Source organism: Schistocerca cancellata, chromosome 1 (genome assembly GCF_023864275.1).
Source record: "Schistocerca cancellata isolate TAMUIC-IGC-003103 chromosome 1, iqSchCanc2.1, whole genome shotgun sequence".
Taxonomy (NCBI): domain Eukaryota; kingdom Metazoa; phylum Arthropoda; class Insecta; order Orthoptera; family Acrididae; genus Schistocerca; species Schistocerca cancellata.
The window spans coordinates 105,886,308-105,908,119 of NC_064626.1; the positions used below are offsets into that span (position 1 = coordinate 105,886,308).

The following is a 21,812-nucleotide window of genomic DNA, read 5'->3' on the forward strand; positions in this document are numbered from 1 at the left end:
TCACTAGGGGGTAAGATAGATACTGCCTACAGGAAAATTAAAGAGGCCTTTGGAGAAAAGAGAACAACTTGTATGAATATCAAGAGCTCAGATGGAAAACCAGTCCTAAGGAAAGAAGGTAGTGCATAAAGGTGGAAGGAGTACCATATTTACTCGAATCTAAGCCGCACTTTTTTTCCGGTTTTTGTGATCCAAAAAACCGCCTGTGGCTTAGAATCGAGTGCAAAGCAAGCGGAAGTTCTGAAAAATGTTGGTAGGTGCCGCCACAACTAACTTCTGCCGTCGAATATATGTAGCGCTACACCAGCATGCTTTGTGGGCACAAAGATAAATTCTCGCGCCAAAACCTTTTTTTTTCTCCGCCCCGAGTTTCGACCACTGCATTTTCATACATTATCCAACGAAGTAAATACAAAGACCGTATTGTTCATCTCCGAATGTAGCAGAATTTCAATGTACTACGAAAATCCGACTGGCAAGACTGTTAGGGATGTTTGTCAATATGGCCAACTCTACGTTCCGAGTTTTTCCTACCTGTGAGAAGAGATGGTTGCTAATAGGAACCTGAAGAAATGTGAATCACATGCAGTATCCTCTTCACCATAAGAATAATACGAAAATAAACATTTTGCCATGTATTCTTTTGTGTTTGCTGCTATGTCATTTAAATCCTGTCTGCCTAATAAACTACGAAACTACAGTGAAACAACAGCAAACGCGGAAGAATATACGTATCGTGTCATGTTTATATTCGTATTATTCTTATGCCTAATAGTGATATAGTAAGAAATGAAGCACGGCAACGGACTAGATTTTAAAATTAAGATGACTAATTTCTGTGCAGAATTTGATGTACTAAAGAAGCGCCCGCAAAGATTTTTCGAACGAAGAAAAATTTGCGCCTAACTCTTGTTCAGAACATGTTCTATCATACGCAGTCTATTATTTGGTTCTTGTTGAACATTATCAAAGAAAGCAGCAGTGTAAGTAACAACAAATAGCAGTCTTTTGCCATTGTTTCGCTAATGAGACGATTCCTCCTCTCTCTCTCTGCGCACAAAAGCAAGTCATGCCGTAAGCGCTATCAGAATGCGACAAACAATGCATGACACAGTACAGTAATGCATTTTCAGCTTAGAGTGACGTAAACACCTATAACAAAGAAAACGGCACTTATCAGATCAAAGCAAAATCAGCATTCGATTCAAAACAGACGAAGCACGTGAAAAAGGAAGGGTACCCGTATAAATACGGACGGAGCACCTGATGCATAGCAATGGCTACCTGGTAAAGCTTAACTGCTAAGCTTACAACTCGAACCAAACTACTGTAGCTGTATCGTCTTTCACTCGACCTAAATTGCCTCTCATATTACAATGGACCAACTTTGTTTCGATTTGGAGGTGCGGCCTAAAACTTTTCTCACCCCTTGAATTTCGAGTCTCAAATTTCAGGTGCGGCTTAGATTCGAGTAAATACGGTATATAGAGGGTCTATACAAGGGTGATGTACTTGAGGACAATATTAAAGAGGACGTAGATGAAATGGAAGATATGATATAGCGTGAAGAATTTGACAGAGCACTGAAAGATCTTAAGTGAAACAAGGCACCGGGAGTAGACAAAATTCCATTAGAACTACTGACAGCTTTGAGAGAGCCAGTCATGATGAAACCCTACCGGCTGGTGAGCAAGATGTATGAGACAGGTGAAATACCCTCAGACTTTAAGAAGAGTATAATAATTCCAATCCCAAAGACAGCAGGTGTTGACAGATGTGAAAATTACCGAACTATCAGTTTAATAAGACATGGTCGCAAAATACTAATATGAATGCTTTACAGACGAATGGAAAAACTGGTAGAAGTCAATCTCGGGGAAGATCAGTTTGGATTCCATAGAAATTTTGAAACACTAGAAGCAATACTGACCCTATGACTTATCTTAGAACTTAGTTTAAGGAAAGGCAAAGCTACATTTCTAGCATTTGTAGACTTAGAGAAAGCTTTTGACAATGTTAACTGGAATTCTCTCTTTCGAATTCTGAAGATGTCAAAGATAAAATGCAGGAAAGGAAAGACTATTTACAATTTGTAGAGACACCAGATGGCAATTAACAAGAGCCAAGGGGCATGAGTGAGAAGCAGTGGTTAAGAAGGGAGTGAGACATGGTTGCAGCCTACTGCCAATCTTACTCAATCTGTATATTGAGCAGGCAGTAAAGGAAACAAAAGAAAAATTTGGAGTAGGAATTAAAATCCACAGAGAAAAAATAAAAACTTTGAGGTTTGTAATTCTGTCAGAGACAGCAAAGGACTTACAAGTGCAGTTGAACGGAATGGACAATGTCTTGAAAGGAGGATGTAACATGAACATCAACAAAATCAAAATGAGGATAACGGAATGTAGTCGAATTAAATCAGATGTTGCTGGCAGAATTGGATTAGGAAATAAGACACTTAAAGTAGTAAAGGAGTTTTGCTATTTGGGGAGCAAAATAACTGATGATGGTCGAAGTAGAGAGGACATAGAATGTAGACAGACAACGGCAAAGAAAGCATTTCTGAAGAAGACAAATTTGTTAACATTGAGTATACATTTAAGTGGCAGGAAGTCTCTTCTCAAAGTACTTATATGGCATGTAGCCATGTATGGAAGTGAAACATGGACGATAAAGAAGAGAATAGAATCTTTCAAAATGTGGTGCAACAAGAGAATGCTGACGATTAGATGGGTAGATCACGTAACTAATGAGGAGGTAATGAATAGAACTGGAGATAAGAGGAATTTGTGGCACAACTTGGCTAGAAGAAGGGATCGGTTGGTAGGACACATTCTGAGGCATCAAGGGATCGCCAATTTAGTTTTGGAGGGCAGTGTGGAGGGTAAAAATTGTAGAGGGAGACCAAGAGATGAATACACTAAGCAGATTCAGAAGGATATAGGTTGTGGTAGTTACACAGAGATGATGAAGCTTGCGGAGGATAGAGTAGCATAGAGAGTTGCATCAAATCAGTCTCAGGACTGAAAACAACAACAACAAGTGGTTTTTTTTTAACTGGTAGTTAATATATCCAATGCATTGAATGTAAGTGCACAAAAAAGGAAGAAAAAACAATGGTTAGGGTTTAATGTCCTATTAACAATGAGGTTATTGCAGATCAAGCACAAACTTAGGTGGGTGGAGAAGGGAAGTGGCTGCACCCTTTTTAAATGAATTGTCCCCACATTTTTGATTTATAGAACCAATGGGAAACCTAAATATGGATGGCTGGATGAGCATTTGAACTACATTCTTCTCACAGGCAAAGCCACTGCCTTAACATTCATGCCAGCATAATCTTATTTGTTGAAATTTATCAAGAAAGTTTCTGTCTTTTCCACTGTCCTTGCAAATTACATCAACAAATGTGAAAATAATATGTAGTATATTAAACGAAAACACGTACAGTCACTACATGAAATTTTTATTCATGAGAAGTGCAAGATTACACAGATTTTGTAAATATACAAATAACTAATCACATGTCAACATTTTAAAATAGAAAAAAATGACATTCAATATGAATTAAATTATTAACATTCAGTGACAAATATTTTTAAGCAATATAAATGCCTTATTTACAAGCTGCAGTAAGGTTGATCTATGTATTATATTCATTATATTTTGTGGTCCCATCAGCTCATTACTAATGTGTTAGCCTTGGCTGGATGAAGAAATAATGTATTGCACGTACACTACAATTAAAACCATCATTTCAGCAGATAAAAATTTTTCATGTAAAAAGAACAGAGGGGAGTTATGTGTAAGGAATTGGGATGGGGTGGAGTGTGGTGGAGTGGGTGGGGGTGAATGAGAAGGAAGAACATAGTATTCACTTGAAAATAATAATATACTTTCATCCAAGAAGTGAAAAACTGACATTTGAGTAAGAACTCTGTACATGACAGGATGACATTTCAGGGGATAGCCCAAAAATGTCAACATTAACTTAATGCAATGCACAATATTGTTTTTGTCTTGTAAAATAGATTATTCCAATAGAGGAATATCTCAGTCTGCATTTCACTTGCTTGATGACTTTAAATATGTAACAGTTCTAGAGAGACAAAAGACCACAGCAGTTCTTCAGAAATTATGGCTAGGAATAAATACACATAGCATAAGCATACTTTAAAACACAATCATTGAAAACTATAAGTATGTATTCTGGACTAGTTGGGGATAAAATTAAGGACTTACTCAACAAGAAATCACATTGATCTGAGTGCTTTAACTATTTTAAAGACTTTATTATAAACACATGCGAAGCTGTATAAGCACGTTTGATTAATATGTTGAAGTCTCTCATAGCATAGAAAACCACTTAACGGAAAGAAAAACTGTCACGCGACCAATAGTTAACTCAGTACAGACACATTACTAAAGAGAACTGCTTTTCATCTAACCAGCATAGATCCATTTTCAGTACAAATGATATGAGATCCTGACACTAAAGTATGACTGTACAATGCAAGATATGAGACCTTAAAAGACCAAAAAAATATTATTCCAACTCCCTGTTTGAGTCCGGATTTCCATGCGTCACATACAGTTCAATAATGTCAACTTATCTCCAGTACAAATTCCTACCTGACTTGCACAAACAAAGTTCGAACACAGTGAAAATTTTAATCCATTACCTGATGCTAAACAAGACACCAGATGATTTTGTTGCACTTAGAAACAGCCACTAGGTGAATAAAAAGGAGTTTTATAATGAAAACAATACATTTATTTTGTGGGTCGGCGCGTAGGTTCAGAAGCAGTAGGTGGTGGAGGTGGTCCTCGTTTCTCCAAATCCTCCAGGTAAGCAACAATCAACTTTGTGCGCTCCTCAGGCATATAGTCAAGTACCAGGTACCTCTTGTCCTTTTTTAATATTTCCTCCATTTCCCGTATATGAGCTTCATTATCTTGTACCAATTTCAGTGACTTGTGGTTTATCAATTTTGTCTCCTGCAACAAAGTAACATGTTCCCCAGTTAATCTTTCCTGTTCAAGCAATTGTCATTATTTAACCAATAAAATTCTTTCGATTCTGCTTAAGATTGGGAAGAAATCTGCACAGCTCTCACCGTTTTTCTGATTTAGTTTCACAGGTGGGGCAGAAAAAAATTACTGATCCTGTGAATGAAAGTTTGGGATTTTATGCTGCGCCAATTCAGTGAGTCAAACTATTATTACACTGTAATTTTGGTATGGGCAGTATCAGAACAGTAATCATTATATCACATCCAACAGGGGAGAGGAGGAGGAGGAGGAGGAGGAGGGGGATAGGCAGAGCAAGCTGTGGCATGAGCTAACCTTGCTCAACTATGTCTTCCAACCTAAATTCAGACAATCAGTTCCAGGGATAACATATTATACAAAACTTTAAGGTGGGAAGTGCCAACCTTATAATCCAACATGTTACCCACTAACAGTTCTGCGAATATGACAGATCTATACATATTACAAATTTGACAGACCAATACATATTATAAATTTAAGTACATCTCCAAATTTTTCTGTCAGTATGTGAGGGCTACTCTTTGGAACTACAGCAAGAATTTTGATAGGGTTTTCACTAAAAGGACACACTGATCACGAAGAAGGTTTGTGTACATAATTTACCAGTATGCCAGACAACTGGTCCAGCTGTAGAAATTGTGTGCTGTTAGCATTCATTTGGTGAATACATAACATGGAAGCACATTTAAAATGGAAAATCATCTAAACCATGCTGCAACATCCAGTATTGGAGCTGCGATTGCACTGCCCAGCATCACTGACGTTGCAGAGCTCACCAAACTGACGTAAGTATCATGTTGTACGCACAGAACACTCAAGGTCTCATTGCCCAGACCATCAATGATTTGTCACTGCAGCACTGATGGAGGGAGGAGGGGGTGTGGTTAGTTACAGGAAATGCTACAGTTGAATGAAAGTGATATCTGTGCTCTAAACAAATCACTAAAAGATTGTGGATATGATATCATTGATAAACAGAAGCTGACTGAAAAATCTGATGAAGTTTGACTACATCTGATGCAATAATCCAAGACCATTTGGGATTCCAGAGAAAAGCCAGAAGAACATAGACAAATTAGTGGTGAAACGTACCTATGAGAAACTATGCGTACAGGTGACAACAATAATAGTTTGTGTGGCTCAATGACCTGGTGCATGTCTTTCCATTGGCTGCCACTTTGATGACTAGGGTGTCCCTCACTTACACCTGTTATCCAAAAGGAGACAGGGGACCTACAATTTAATGTGGAATCTAAACCACATGTTTCTGAGGAATCTCCACATCGCTAACAGCTGAAGGTTAGATTAAAAGGCAGACTGAAACACCTGTTGTCCTAGCGGGATTTGATCTCTTGACCTTTTGGTTTCCACGTACATGCTTTATTGCCAGACTGCCAGGTCCAACTCAGGTGAAGAATCATCTCAAAACAGCTGTAATCTAACTGGTGACAAGTTCAAAGTTATCAACCTTCAAAACAGCAAGACACTAGCTTATGGTATAGGTTTCCAGATATGTGAGTAGTTCTCTAAGAGTTCTTAAGTAATAGAGCCCAGTACATTTTCCATGAAGGTGAGTGTTCATCAGAGACATGTCCAGAACCTTTTGTACACATGAAATACTTGCATATAATGCCATGCTAGCTAGTCCTTCCAAAAATTGGGTATATTGTGACTACAAGAAAACAACAACAACTTAAGTCACAGTAGCAACATAGGCAAATTTTAATTCCATTATATTGTTTACAAAATGTTTGTTCTGTTTTTTGGAAATGTTGGTCACTCTGAGCACATACTTGGACACCCCCCCCCCCCATCCCCCTGCCAAACACATACTGCCCCGCGTAAATCAGCAAGATTTGGAGGACACTGTGGCACACACTATATGTATATACTATTTTCGAAGTTATACATAATAAAATGGAATGAAGTCACCACATTCTTCATGATTAATGTGGTGCGCGCTCGTCCTCATTCTGATAGCTCAATTTATACTGTGGATACGGCTTTGATTTTGAAATCCTTGATAATAGGCAAGTGCTGGAAACAGCTTATAATGCTCAAGTGAATGGTATAATAAACATTCACTTTAAAAATATTTAACAGCCAAAGATGGTTTTAACATTCAATAATTTACTTTGGCTGTGGGCATCTGTACAAGAAATTAATAGAACTATTGTGCATTCTCTGCGATGAGACAAAAAATTTCAACGCATCATTAACAGAAGTCTTATCATACCACTGTGTGTGCACATATTTAAGCCCAAGCAAGAAAAAGGCAAGAACGACTATATCACATCCGGCAGATGTAACTGATGAATGTCACAATAGAAGTGAAATAACAAGCTCGCTCACTTTAGATGATGTGATATCAAAATAGGTTTCTTGCAGGTAACAAGTTTGTACAGCTTGTTTTCCCACAGGGTTCTAAGAGAGAAAATGAAATTTCTAACAGTAGTAGGAATATTGAGAAAGTTGAGAACTAGAAATGAAGATTATTCCAGAGTGACTGAAAGAACTCTATGGCACATTTTGGTATAATACTTCAACAAAGAGCAAATGGTAATGGAAGACAGTCAAATATTAGGATAAAGATACAGGTTCTTGTGAGAAATAGTATGAAGTATATAATCAACTGTTTATTAGACTGATGCGACCGATTTATTTCAAACAATATGGATGGCAGAAGCAATAAAACATATGATGTATCAAGAAATTCATATAATTATCAGAAAGGAAGTGTTCAACAGCGAAATGATCCAACAGGTAGGAATAGAAAAGAGAACTAAGTGCTAATGTTTTCTGGAAAAATAGATAATGTATCATACTGGAAACTGACAGTTCTTGCAAGTACTGGCTCATGTTTAATTGAATGAACAGGTAGTGCAGATTAATGTTTGGAAATGAATGCATGAAACTACAAAGATTCATTCATGGCTACTCTTGGAAAGCTACTAGATTCATTTGCAACTAACCAATCCGGCTCCACGTCCAACAATGTACAAAATCGGGAAACCTATCCACAAAACAGGGTAGGTCCTGTATTACTGAGTAACGGTTGAACAATAACTTTGATGTTACATCAAATGTAACATTTCACAATAATTTTCTACCGTTAACAAGCACAGTATCATTAGGTCCCAACAATTACATTTGTACACTACCCTCGGTGGACAAAAATATTAAACTTAGGCAGTGCTTGTGATACACAGTAAATGCCACCTGTCATGAACTAAGTGGCAAGATTCAAGAAACACAGTAAATGCCACCTGTCATGAACTAAGTGGCAAGATTCAAGAAAGTCAATGATCTGTGAACAAACTCAATGATTTATGCGCAGAAAGAGCACACCCTAAAATGGCAACGAAGCCTCTGTATGTTCAAACAGAAGATTTGAAGATCATATCAAGGCATCATCAAATGTGTTCAAAAATAATACACTGGTGTGCAACACTTCTGGATGAAAATAAGTTCCACATGATATGTCACTGCAAAGTAATATACGAGGACGGGTCAAATGAAAACCTTAAATATCTTTTTAAATATTATTTATTGTGCAGAAGTGGTACAAAGCTGTATCACTTTTCAACATAATCTCTCCACGCTCAATGCAAGTCCTCCAGCGCTTAGAAAGTGCATAAATTCCTTTAGAAAAAAATTCTTTTGCTAGCCCGTGCAACCACACATGCACTGCATGGAGTATCTCTTCAACAGAACGGAGCTTCTTTCCTCCCATTGCATCTTTGAGTGGTCCAAACATAAGGAAATCACTTGGGAGAAGGTCTGGTGAGTATGGTGGATGATGACACTCAAAACACAGGTCTGTGATTATTGCAATTGTTGTATGGGCAGTGTGGAGCCTTGCATTGTCATGTTGCAAAAGGACACCTGCTGACAGCAATCCATGTCGCTTTGATTTCATTGCAGGCTGCAGATGATTTTTTAGGAGATCTGTGTATGATGCACTGGTGACAGTGGTCCCTCTAGGCATGTAATGCTCCAAAATGACACCTTTTTCCTCCCAAAAGAGAGTCAGCATAACTTTCCCTACTGATGGTTCTGTTCAAAACTTCTTTGGTTTTGGTGATGAGGAATGGTGCCATTTCTTGCTCGCTCTCTTTGTTTCTGGTTGGTGGAAGTGAACCCAGGTTTCGTCCCCAGTAACTATTCTTGCAAGGAAGCCATCACCTTCTCATTCAAAGTGCCAAAGACATTCTTCACAAGCATCAACACGTCATTCTCTCATTTCAGTGTCAGCTGCTGTGACACCCATCTTGCAGACACTTTGTGAAACTGGAGCACATCAAGCACAATGTGGTGTGCTGAGCCATGACTAATCTGTAAACATGCTGCAGTGTCATTCAGCGTCACTCGACAGTTTTCCTTCACTATGGCTTCAACTGCTGCAATGTTCTGTGGAGTCACAACTCACTGTGCCTGACCTGGACTAGGAGCATCTTCCACTGAAGTCACACCATTTGCAAACTTCCTACTCCATTGTTAGACTTGCTGCTGTGACAAACATGCATCACCTTACTGAACCTTCATTCGTCGATGAATTTCAATAGGTTTGACACCTTCACTAGACAAAAACCGAATAACAGAACGGTGTTCTTCCCTGGTTCAAGTTGCAAGTGGGGTGGCCATCTTTATACTGACACTGCGACGGTATGTGTGCATCTGCACTATGCTGCCACCTGCAGACCATTCTGCATGCTGTTTGTACCACACTTACCAACTTACAGGATAATGGCGCGAAATTTTGATTTGTTATTACAAATTTAAGGTTTTCATTTGACTCACCCTCGTAGCTCAATGAAACGAGGCCTATACAACATTGAAAGAATGCCACAATATAGTACAGAAGATAACTGAAAGAAATATGAAATGACACTGAAGAAATGAAACTTTTATTCAAAGACAATAATCACACTCAAGTCACCACATTTTATGATCCCCAGGACATTGTGAAAGGCAGAACTGTTTTTAATAGGGTGCATGATTACCACAAATGGCAATGCATGCTGTGCAATGTGCCCCCATGCTGACCACAAGTTTGGCAGAGAGTTTTTGTAGTAGGGAATTCCATTCCTCCACCAAGGCAGTTGACAACTGATGGCTGGTCGTTGGCACATGTTGACATCTCGCTATTATGTCTTCCCAATATATCCCCTGTGTGTTTGCTGGAGTTCTGAGTTGGGGGAATGGGGCTGGCCAGACCATTTGCCAAATATCTAGATGTTTCAAGAGCTCTTGCACTTGTACAGTTTGATGTGTTTATGCATTGTCATCCATAAAAAAATGCATTCCTGAACAAATGCACATGAGCAAGGAGTACAGTCTCACAATAATGTTGATTTGTGTGTGTGCCACTGCTTAAAGTATTGGAGGTCAGCACACCCACGAAACATAATGCCTCCCCACAGCATAACACCTACTGTACCACCAAAACGATTATTTCGACAATAGGGAATGTGCCATCATATGCAAGATGTGGGAACCTGGAATGTAGCCAGAACATGGTTGAATGTTATCGTTTTGGTGGTCCAGGTCTTTTGTGTGTGTGTGTGTGTGTGTGTGTGTGTGTGTGTGTGTGTGTGTGTGTGTGTGTGGGAGGGAGGGGCAGGCGGGGAGGGGGTACTTCATGTTGCATGGACCTACCAGTCATCAGGTCTTAACACAATACACTCTCTGGTCTACACTATTGTGACACTGTACTCCTTTCCCATGTATATCTTTTCAGGTGTGCATTTGGCCCAGACTACATTTTTATGGATGACAATGCATGACCACATTAACCTGTGCAGGTTCGTCAGCTCTAGGAACATGTGGATGTTCGGCAGATACTCTAGCCTGCCCAATACCCCAACTTAAATACCCATCACGCACATGAGGGATAGTCTGGGGCAGGTGTATTGTAACACGTCCATGCGCACCAATAACCAACCAGCAGTTGTCATCTGTGTTGTCGAGGAATGGAATGCTCTACTACAAGAACTAGTTACCAGACTCGTGACCAGCATGGGAACACATTGCAGAGCATGTGCTGCCATCCATGGTGATCACACACCCTATTAAAAGCCATGTCCCACCTTCTTTCCATGACCAGGGGACTGCCATAAATCAGTGACCTAAGTGTAATCACTGACTTTGAATAGAAATGATGTTTGTTTGTTTAATTGTGCATTTTCTCAGTTACCTTCTGCATTATACTGTAGCAGTTCTTTTTATGCCGTGTAGTACATGTTTCATTGAGCTATGTTACATGGCCAGGACACATCATGTGAAGCTTACTTTCAGCCTTGTGTTTGGCACAACAATGTAGTATGGTACAACAGGGACCAACTTTAAGCAAACTGTTATTTGTATTATAGAATTCTGCAATATTGCAATAACTTATTAAAGTGAAATTCCCAAAAACTTCCTTATGCAGAAAATGAAAACAAGATGACTTGTGTACTTAAGAGAGACCATAGTGGAGTACATATATCAAAACCATTATGTGATACAAGATGAAGTAGGATCAAAACCTTACGTACCTGTAACAGCTCCCTGAAGTCAGATTTTGCTGCAATTAATTTATCCTTTAGGTACTCCTTGAATTCTCTTTCACATTTCTACAATAGAAAGACAAACGGTAAAAGTTATTTCCAACATATAATAAAAAAGCCTTTTTTCCTTTGCCATGTGTACAAGTACATAGCATACTGTGCACAGAGATCTCCATGTGCATATCCAAAGCAAATATTAGAACACTGTCTCAATATAAAAACTACTCCGTAATACAACAGCGTAAAAACAAATAATATTACATTTCACCGCTACAAAAATTTCTCCCCTAGTAAAAAATACAGGGAATTACAAAAAGGAAAGAAGATAAATGTGAGATGAAACTCAAAAAAGGATTTACATCATATTTTGATCATGTTGCAGCTGCTGGTGAGTCAGCCTGCTTTCATTCAATGCAATCAACAATTTTAGATTCCTTAATCTTTCTTAAACTTATACCCTAAAAAAGAAGTACTTACCAAGTTTCTGCTGACACCAACGTTCACTTTTCAGTTACCTTAAAATCTGTATATAACATCAATCACACAATGAACTGCACAAATAGAAGACAAGATTGAAAAATTGAGTGTTGGTGCTTGTTTGCTGATGCCACTAGTTATGGTGTCTGTGTCAATCCATGCAAAAGCCCAGCATCTGAATAATTTTCCTAACTGTTTGTCCATGTACACATATTTAAAATTTGACTACAGGCTTTTTGCATTTGCTCAGCTACTATGATCAAGTGAACCACTAAGTAGGAAATTCATTACTTACAGATGTTAAGATACATTTAAATCTTCTAGTCTGAAAATACCCCACGAGAAAGGGGATTTTTAACATTCTTCTTGCCTTTTACTCATGACCACGAAAGATGTAAATTTTGGTTTCCCTAAGTTTGAGCCCAAGAGCATACTCTTTTGCAGTTTTTACATTATGCTGTTGTTGTTGTTGTTGTTGTTGTTGTTGTTGTTGTTGTTGTCTTCAGTCCAGAGACTGCTTTGATGCAGCTCTCCATGCTACTCTATCCTGTGCAAGCTGTTTCATCTCCCAGTATTTACTGCAGCCTACATCCTTCTGAATCTGCTTAGTGTATTCATCTCCTTGTCTTCCTCTACGCTGTCCTCCAATACTAAATTGGAGATCACTTGATGCCTCAGAACATGTTCTACCGACCGATCCCTTCTTCTAGTGAAATTGTTCCACAAACTCCTCTTTTCCCCAATTCTATTCAATCCCTCCTCATTAGTTATGTGACCCACCCATCTAATCTTCAGCATTCTTCTGTAGCACCACATTTCAAAAGCTTCTATTCTCTTCTTGTCCGAACTATTTATCGTCCATGTTTCACTTCCATATGTGGCTACACTCCTTACAAATACTATCAGAAACGACTTCCTGACATTTAAATCTATACTCGATGTTAACAAATTTCTCTTCTCCAGAAACGCTTTCCTTGCCATTGCCAGTCTACATTTGATATTCTCCCTATTTCGGCTCCCCAAATAGCAAAACTCCTTTACTACTTTAAGTGTCTCATTTCCTAATCTAATTACCTCAGCATCACCTGACTTAATTCAACTACATTCCATTATCCTCGTTTTGCTTTTGTTGTTGTTCATCTTATATCCTCCTTTCAAGACATTGTCCATTCCGTTCAACTGCTCTTCCAAGTCCTTTGCTGTCTCTGACAGAAATTACGTCATCAGCGAACCTCAAAGTTTTTATTTCTTCTCTGTGGATTTTAATACCTACTCCAAATTTTTCTTTTGTTTCCTCTATTGCTTGCTCAATATACAGATTGAATAACATTGGCAGTAGGCTGCAACCCTGTCTCATTCCCTTCTCAACCACTGCTACCCATTCATGCCACTTGGCTCTTGTTAATTGCCATCTGGTGTGTCTACAAATTGTAAATAGCATTTTGCTTCCTGCATTTTATCTCACACATCTTCAGAATTTGAAAGAGAGTATTCCAGTTAACATTGCCAAAAGATTTCTCTAAGTCTACAAATGCTAGAAATGTAGCTTTGCCTTTCCTTAAACTAAATTTTAAGATAAGTCATAGGGTCAGTATTGCTTCAAATGTTCCAAAATTTCTATGGAATCCAAACTGATCTTCCCCGAGATTGACTTCTACCAGTTTTTCCATTCATCTGTAAAGCATTCATATTAGTATTTTGCAGCCATGTCTCATTAAACAGATAGTTCGGTAATTTTCTCGTCTGTCAACACCTGCTTTCTTTGGGATTGGAATTATTATATTCTTCATGAAGGCTGAGGGAATTTCCCCCATCTCATACATCTTGCTCACCAGATGGTAGAGTTTTGTCAGGACTGGCTCTCCCAATGCCGTCAGTAGTTCTAATGGAATGTTGTCTACTCCTGGGGCCCTGTTTCGACTAAGGGTTTCAGTGCTCTGTCAAACTCTTCATGTACTATCGTATCTCCCATTTCATCGTCATCTACATCCTCTTGCATTTCTAAAATATTGTCCTCAAGTACCTCGCCCTTGTATAGACCCTCTATATACTCCTTCCACCTTTCTGCTTTCCCTTCTTCGCTTAGAACTGGGTTTCCATCTGAGCTCTTGATCTTCATACAAGTGGTTCTCTTTTCTCCAAAGGTCTCTTTAATTTTCCTGTATGCAGTATCTATCTTACCCCTAGTGAGATAAGCCTCTACATCCTTACATTTGTCCTCTAGCCATGCCTGCTTAGCCATTTTGCACATCCTGTCGATCTCATTTTTGAGACGTTTGTATTCCTTTTTGTCCGTTTCATTTACTGCATTTTTATATTTTCTTCTTGCATCAATTAAATTCAATAATTCTTCTGGCACCCAAGGATTTCTACTAGCCCTCGCCTTTTTACCTACTTTATCTTCTGCTGCCTTCACTAATTCATCCCTCAAAGCTACCCATTCTTCTTCTACTGTATTTCTTTCCCCCATTCTTGTCAATTGTGCCCTTATGCTCTCCCTGAAACTCTGTACAACCCCTGGTTTAGTCAGTTTATCCAGGTCCTATCTCCTTAAATTCCCACCTTTCTGCATTTTCTTCAGTTTTAATCTACAATTCATAACCAATAGATTGTGGTCCGAGTCCACATCTGCCCCTGGAAATGTCTTACAATTTAAAACCTGGTTCCTTAATCTCTGTCTTACCATTATATAATACAACCTTCTTTTATGATTCTTGAACCAAGTGATAGCTATGATTAAGTTACGCTCTGAGCAAAATCCTACCAGTCGGCTTCCTCTCATTTCGTAGCTCCAATCACCTACTACAGTTCCTTCTCTCCCTTTTCCTACTACCAAATTCCAGTCACCCATTACTATTAAATTTTCGTCTCCCTTCACTAGCTGAATAATTTATTTTATCTCATCATACATTTCATCAATTTCTTCATCACCTGCAGAGCTAGTTGGCATATAAACTTGTACTACTGTAGTAGGCATGGGCTTCGTGTCTATCTTGGCCACAATAATGCGTTCACTATGCTGTTTGTAGTAGATTACCCACACTCCTACTTTTTTTATTCATTATTAAACCTACTCCTGCATTACCCCTATCTGATTTTGTATTTATAACCCTGTGTTCACCTCACCAAAAGTCTTCTTCCTCCTGCCACCGCACTTCGCTAATTCCCACTATACCTAACTTTAACCTATCCATTTCCCTTTTTTCTAACTTACCTGCTCGATTAAGGGATCTGACATTCCACGCTCCGATCCTTAGAACGCCAGTTTTCTTTCTCCTGATAACGACAATATTATGCTAAAAAGTAAAAATGGTTATCTTTAACATAACAGAAATCCTTTGATACAAAATCAGTAACTACCACTCACCTCAATGACACAGCGCAGAAGGGTAGACAAGGTCTATCAAGCATTTAAAATAAACCATATAGATTTTACTATCAACAAAACCGTAGCTGTTCAAATAATTACCAATAATCAATAATACTGTTGCTGTTCGAAGACTGGTACTTTAAGATGATGAGACTTACCAAACAAAAGCGCTGGCAGATCGATAGACACACAAACAAACACAAACATACACACAAAATTCTAGCTTTCGCAACCAACGGCTGCTTCGTCAGGAAAGAGGGAAGGAGAGGGAAAGACGAAAGGATGTGGGTTTTAAGGGAGAGGGTAAGGAGTCATTCCAATCCCGGGAGCGGAAAGACTTACCTTAGGGAGAAAAAAGGACAGGTATACACTCGCACACACACATATCCATCCACATATACACAGACACAAGCAGACATTTTTACAAAAATTTTTACAACTGCAGTACGTATTAAATTTATTTGCCTTCACATATTCCTCCTCCAGTGCATTACAAATAGCTTCAAACGTTTCTGGTATTATTTACGTCAATGTGCACTGCAGCATTAGAGTGCTATACTGGTACTGTAAACAAGAGTAGCTAGAAATCGCAATATTATGCTAAGTCTGTCTTTTGTGGATGTAGCATTTCTGAGGAGTGTGTTCAGTTTCATACTGTGACATGCCATTTTCTTGAGCATATTTTGAAATGTACTCTCATCCATTCCCAAAGGGATTTTCATGCGACTATGTCCTTGAGTTGCAGCTCCCATAGCACATTTTGTTCTGTATCTTTCGTATGAAGTCCTCGGCTTCACCCAAGTATGTTTCCTTTTCTTCTGCTTCTCTTGCAACTACAATGACAATGCAATTGCAGTGCAAGCAACTGCAGACCAGGTATAATTTTGCTTATGGCATCAGTGGCGTAGTGTGTTGTTGGCAACAACGATTCATTGCAGGGAATTCATTTCACCACGAAGTAAATAATAAAATCTGTTCTTGCTCTATGGTTGACATATTCTTGTATGTACCCTTGTCCACTCAGTAAATTAGTTATACTCTTAAAATGAACATTTCATAACACAACATTTGCATTATATGAAGATGGTGTTGCCAACATCAACACACTACACTGCCAGTACCATAAGTAAAATTGAACTGCAGAGAAAAGTATTAAGTCGTTGTCGGCCTTAAGTTGTTGTCGGCCATTATGAAGTAATTTTGATTAAATACTTGACAGTGTACTACCCTCCTTTTGTGCCACATCAAAGATCGTTGTGAAAGAAAATTTGACAGTATAATACCGGCCTAAGCTCCATCTATTAATGCGGCACCGCAGTTGCCAACAAGAAAATCACTTCGTTGCGAGTGTCCAAATCCAATTAACATTTAATTTTTAATGTGACAGACTTGAGACTGTTTTATAGATTTACAGATGTGCAACAACAGTATAAACTGCAATAATAGAGTTGTCACAAAACCAGATGTTATACAGAGACTTTACAGTATTGGAAAGTACAGTATAGCGTATGAAGCTTACTGTCACGGCAGTGGTGATACCCGTAGGTGTAGCACTCATTTGTTTTCCTGAAATTACACGACTTCTGCTGAACTAGAACACAACTGGATAAGATTTGTTGCATGTCACTCGGAAATCCCAAAACACATCACACCTCATACTGTATAGCCTATAGTACCACATTACTGTACTTCTAATTATTTTGAGAACTGGTAACATGAGTGGAAGAAAAAAGAAAAGCATTACTATCGCTGAAAAGCTACGAATTTTGAGAGTTGTGAAGAAAAACAGTAATCTAAAGCAAGTGGATATTCCCAAGGAATTAGGAATTCCTGCATCTAATTTAAATTCTATAGTAGCAAAGGCAAAGGAAATTTAAGATAGTGAATGAATGTTTGGAATTTCTACTACTAAGCAGACACGCATTCAGGGTGGAAAATATGAACACGTTGAAGATTGTTACAGTGGTTCAAGAAACGTAGAGCTGTGGCCCAATGCTTTGTGAAAAAGAAAATGAATTTCAATTTGATTCGGTGTGGAAAATTCAGTGCTTCATCAGGTTGGCTGCACAAATTCAAGAGAAGACATGGCATCAGCAGTCAGAATGTATGTGCCGAAAGCAAAAGTGTCGATCACAGCTTGTTTTACTATGTAATGCCCGACCACACAATGGCATTCAAAGGTGAGAACTGCCATGGAGGAAAACAAAGTAAACAACATGTAACAGTGTTGTTATGTGCTAACAGTGATGGGAGTGAGAAGCTCCCCCCCCCCCCCCCCCCCCTCCCGCTTACAATTCGGAAAATAGCCAAGCCCCATTGTTTTAAGAACATTGTCAGGTTTCCCACAAAATACACTAGTAACAAGAAATCGTGGATTACAACAAAAGTTTTCGAAAGCTGGCTTCAAAGTGTCGATGCGAAAATGGGTGAAGAAGGTTTTATTGTTTGTAGACAGGTGTGCAGCACATCGTCCCCTTACTTCGTATTTGAGAAATATGACCATGGAATTCTTTCCAGCGAATTGCTCGAGTGAGCTCCAGCCACTTGACCTTTGAGCAATACATAATTTCAAGTTGCATTATCGCAAAATGCTTGTGCAGTGTGCCATCAGGTGTTTATACATAAAAAAGAAGGAAGAAATGAAAATAAGCATTTTACAGGTAAGATTATAATTTGCCATTTATTTATGTTGAGCTACTGGAGCCAAAGAACACTTCGAGAAATTATTAATTATTAATGCACTATGTTGCAGCTTCATGGCACAGTGTTTCAGATGATATCATTTGGAACTGTTTCCGAAAAGCTGGCTTTGGAAATGAAGTCCATGATCATGGTGGAAATGTTCACACTGACGATATTTCACCTAACAATGAAGAATTGAATCGACTTAAAGAGCACGCATCATTTGAGGATTACGTGAACGTTGATGAAAACCTCGTCACTACACAACCTGTGACTGTCGCTGAGATAGTTCAATGTGCATCATGGGACATGGATCAGGAAGAAATTGATGAGGATGATACAGAAGAGCCTCAACATTTCTCCTTGACATTTAATGATGCAGTAAATGTGTTAGAAATAATTAAACAATTTGTGACACTCCACAATGCTTCTGACGAAATAATGACAGATTTATCCCATTTTCAGGGTACAGTGTATGCTATTGCTGTGTCAAAGAAAAAGCAAGCAAAAATTACGGGCTTCTACAAAATGACATTTCCTTCTGTGTAGAGGTTTACATTTTTCTTTATATCTTTGTTAAGTATGGTACCTAGTAAGCCTATATAACATTTTGTAGAATGTAACTTTTTATTTACTGTATTTTTCATTTGTATTTGCCAATTAATTTGATAGTATGCTGCTATATTTCATATATACGTTTTCAGACACTTTTTTTTCTGTAGTTCGTTGAAAAACGTATAAATGAAGTTTTACTGTATATGTTTCGATTTGCCCCAGTATTTAAACTCAACCCCATTCAAACATAACAACTGACTATACAGCATACTAAGCTAGTAATACATAAACTGAAATCTCGTACCGAATAAAAATTTGCCAATCAAAACTTACCCTGTCACTTGAAGAAAATTTACTGTAGCGAGGGTCATCTTTAATAATCTTCTTTATCTCTTTCCATGTGCTGGTCAGTGTTACTTGTTCAGTTTCATCCAGAAGCTCCCTGCAAAATAGTGTCAGTGAGGAAACATAGTATGTCCACAGTATATACACACAGATTTCAATAGAGAGAGAGAGAGAGAGAGAGAGAGAGAGAGAGAGAGAGAGAGAGAGAGAGAGAGAGAGAGACTTTTATGCCTCACACTGTTATACAACTGCCAAATAAGAATAATTAATAACATCATATACAGGTTGGTCCATTGATCGTGACTGGACCAAATATCTCATGAAGGAAGGGTCAAACGAAAAAACTACAAAGAACGAAACGTGTCTAGCTTGAAGGGGGAAACCAGATGGCACTATTGTTGGCCCGCTAGATGGCACTGCTATAGGTCAAACGGATATCAACTGTGTTTTTTTAAATAGGAACCCTCATTTTTTATTACACATTCATGTAGTACGTAAGGAAATAAGAAATCTGTAAACTGCTCCTTAATGAAAGTATATTAAAAGTATCCAGTATCAGCTACAATGACAGTTTTTGAACCCACAGAAAGAAATGTGCCCACTTCAATTATTATAGACATTAAAAAAGTCACTTCTCTTATAAAGTACCTGAATTTTTCCTTCTTCTTCTTTGTGAGTTGTTCAATATGTTGGTTAAACAACTTCTCTTTATCCTCCCTGTCCAACAACTCTGCTAGCTCCCAGCGATGATCTTTTCTTAACTGACGCTTTGCTTCTCGCCATGCAAGCTCAGAATTTCGAACCTGCAATGAAAAGTTACACTGCGTTAGTTACGATATAATGCAAGGAATAGTTGCTACTCACCATACAGTGGAGATGCTGAGTTACAGAAAGGCAGAACAAAAAGACTGTCGGAGAGTTAGCTTTCAGCAAACAAGGCCTTTGTCAAAAGTAGACAATATACACACACGCAAACACAACTCACACACACAACCATGGTCTCTGGCAGCTGAGCCTCAATCCTTGGGGCAAATGTGGAATCAGGGGCAGCTGGCAACTCAACACAGAATTACAGAGGAAAAAGCGAGGAGGTGGGAGAGGATACAGATAATACTGTTAAAATATAACATGTAGGCATTTTTAAGATTCATTTGAGTAACTCTGAGGAACACAATGCCAAGTGCCAATGCCATTTGTTTTTGAATTATAGGTAGTGACAGCAAAATTTCACGAAAATGATAAAACAAAGAAAATAACATAAAAAATAGTGCAAAGTTATCAGTTTTCAACGAAATAATGTGAAGTCGCAACTTCTGTTATATTTCATGAAATCTGTAATTTAGCCATATAAAAATGTCAAACCTGAGGAAGGAACAATACTTGTAACTGATAGTTACTGAATGTTAAAACTGCATTTTGTGTTCTAATTTTCTCAAGGCTGAGGTTTGTATAATCTAAAATAGCAGTTTATTTCCCACATAACAAACCTTGATATGAAAACAAATATAACATCAAATTTGGTAAAAAAACGTCGAATACAACAAAAAACACCACTAAATGTGGCAAGAATCAGCGTTGAATTTGGCCAAAAGCATAACCAGAATTGACAGAAACCAGACGCCAGTGCGGTGGATGAAAACAAGACGCCGAGCTCGGCGTGGGGAAAATCAGATGCCAGGTTCAGCGGGGAAAAACAACCCCAGGTCCAGCAGAAAAACAACACCAGGTTTGGTAGAAAAGCAACACTGGATTGGCAAAATAATAATAATAAAAACTACACAGAACACAACAAAAAAATTACATAAGAAACAAATTGGCAAAAAAATAACCCTTCTGGCCAAAAGATAACACTGACTTCAGCCGTAAAAAAAAAATTTTTTTTTCCTGTCCCTAGTTATAGGACATTTGATGATCCTACAAACAGTGGACTAATGCACACCGAAAGAATGGTCTAATGTCAGGGCGATGCTTCATGGTAAATGCTAATAGCTGCCTGTTGCAGGAACATACTTGAAAGCAACAGGAAAACACTGGCACCAAAAGTAACTTGTGTACATTTTACATTATTATACCCACATGTGACTAAGCACAAAAATGTTTGTAGTGATTACCAATATCTCTTGCCAGGATGCTGAGTGCATTCCCAGTGACTAGATGACTCAGAAGTATGTAAATTGGCAAATCTGTCGTACATGTGTATATTTCTTCATTTCTATTCATACAAATAATAATAATAATAATAATAATAATTGTAATAATAACCTTTGTCGCTATTCAAGTAATTTACGAAGTATTTTGAATCGGCCTTAATATCAGTCTGTCAGCGTCTCAAATGCCTGTTATGAAGAGGCAGAAGAACAGATGAAAGAAGTCTCCTTAGAAAAGGTTTAGATGCACCTCACAATGGAAATTTAAGCAGAAAAGGTGTAATACAAGCAAGGAGCATGTGTCTTGTTCTGAAGAAACTGCAGATAAAAATGATTTAGGACCTAACCATCACCACCACTGTCCTATTAAATATTTTGAGAAAACAGGTGAGAGAAATGAGATAAATGTTCAACAAATTTCGGGAAGCTAGTGACTTTGATGTTCAGAATGTATATGGCTGTCAACCTAAGGGATGTATGGAAGTGCAAGGTGACTTCTGAACAATCATCATCATCATCATCATCATTGTTGTTGTCGCCGCCGCCGCCGCCGCCGCCGCCGCCGCCGCCGCCACCACCACCACCACCACCACCACCACCACCACCACCACCATTATTCATCAGTGAAACAAAATG

General features: G+C 38.4%; 1 protein-coding gene across 1 annotated transcript in view; it reads right to left on the reverse strand.

The window, feature by feature from the left end:
- Window positions 1-3,445: 3,445 nt before the first annotated feature.
- LOC126166489 (transcription elongation regulator 1) overlaps window positions 3,446-21,812 on the reverse strand; it is a 245,277-nt gene continuing 226,910 nt past the window's right edge. Inside the window, exons 16-19 of the mRNA XM_049920407.1 lie at window positions 19,678-19,832; window positions 19,018-19,126; window positions 11,589-11,666; window positions 3,446-4,998 (exon numbers count right to left, since the gene is read on the reverse strand). Coding sequence (XP_049776364.1) covers window positions 4,774-4,998; window positions 11,589-11,666; window positions 19,018-19,126; window positions 19,678-19,832 — 567 coding nt within the window. The 3' untranslated portion in view covers window positions 3,446-4,773. The remainder of the gene's footprint in view (window positions 4,999-11,588; window positions 11,667-19,017; window positions 19,127-19,677; window positions 19,833-21,812) is intronic.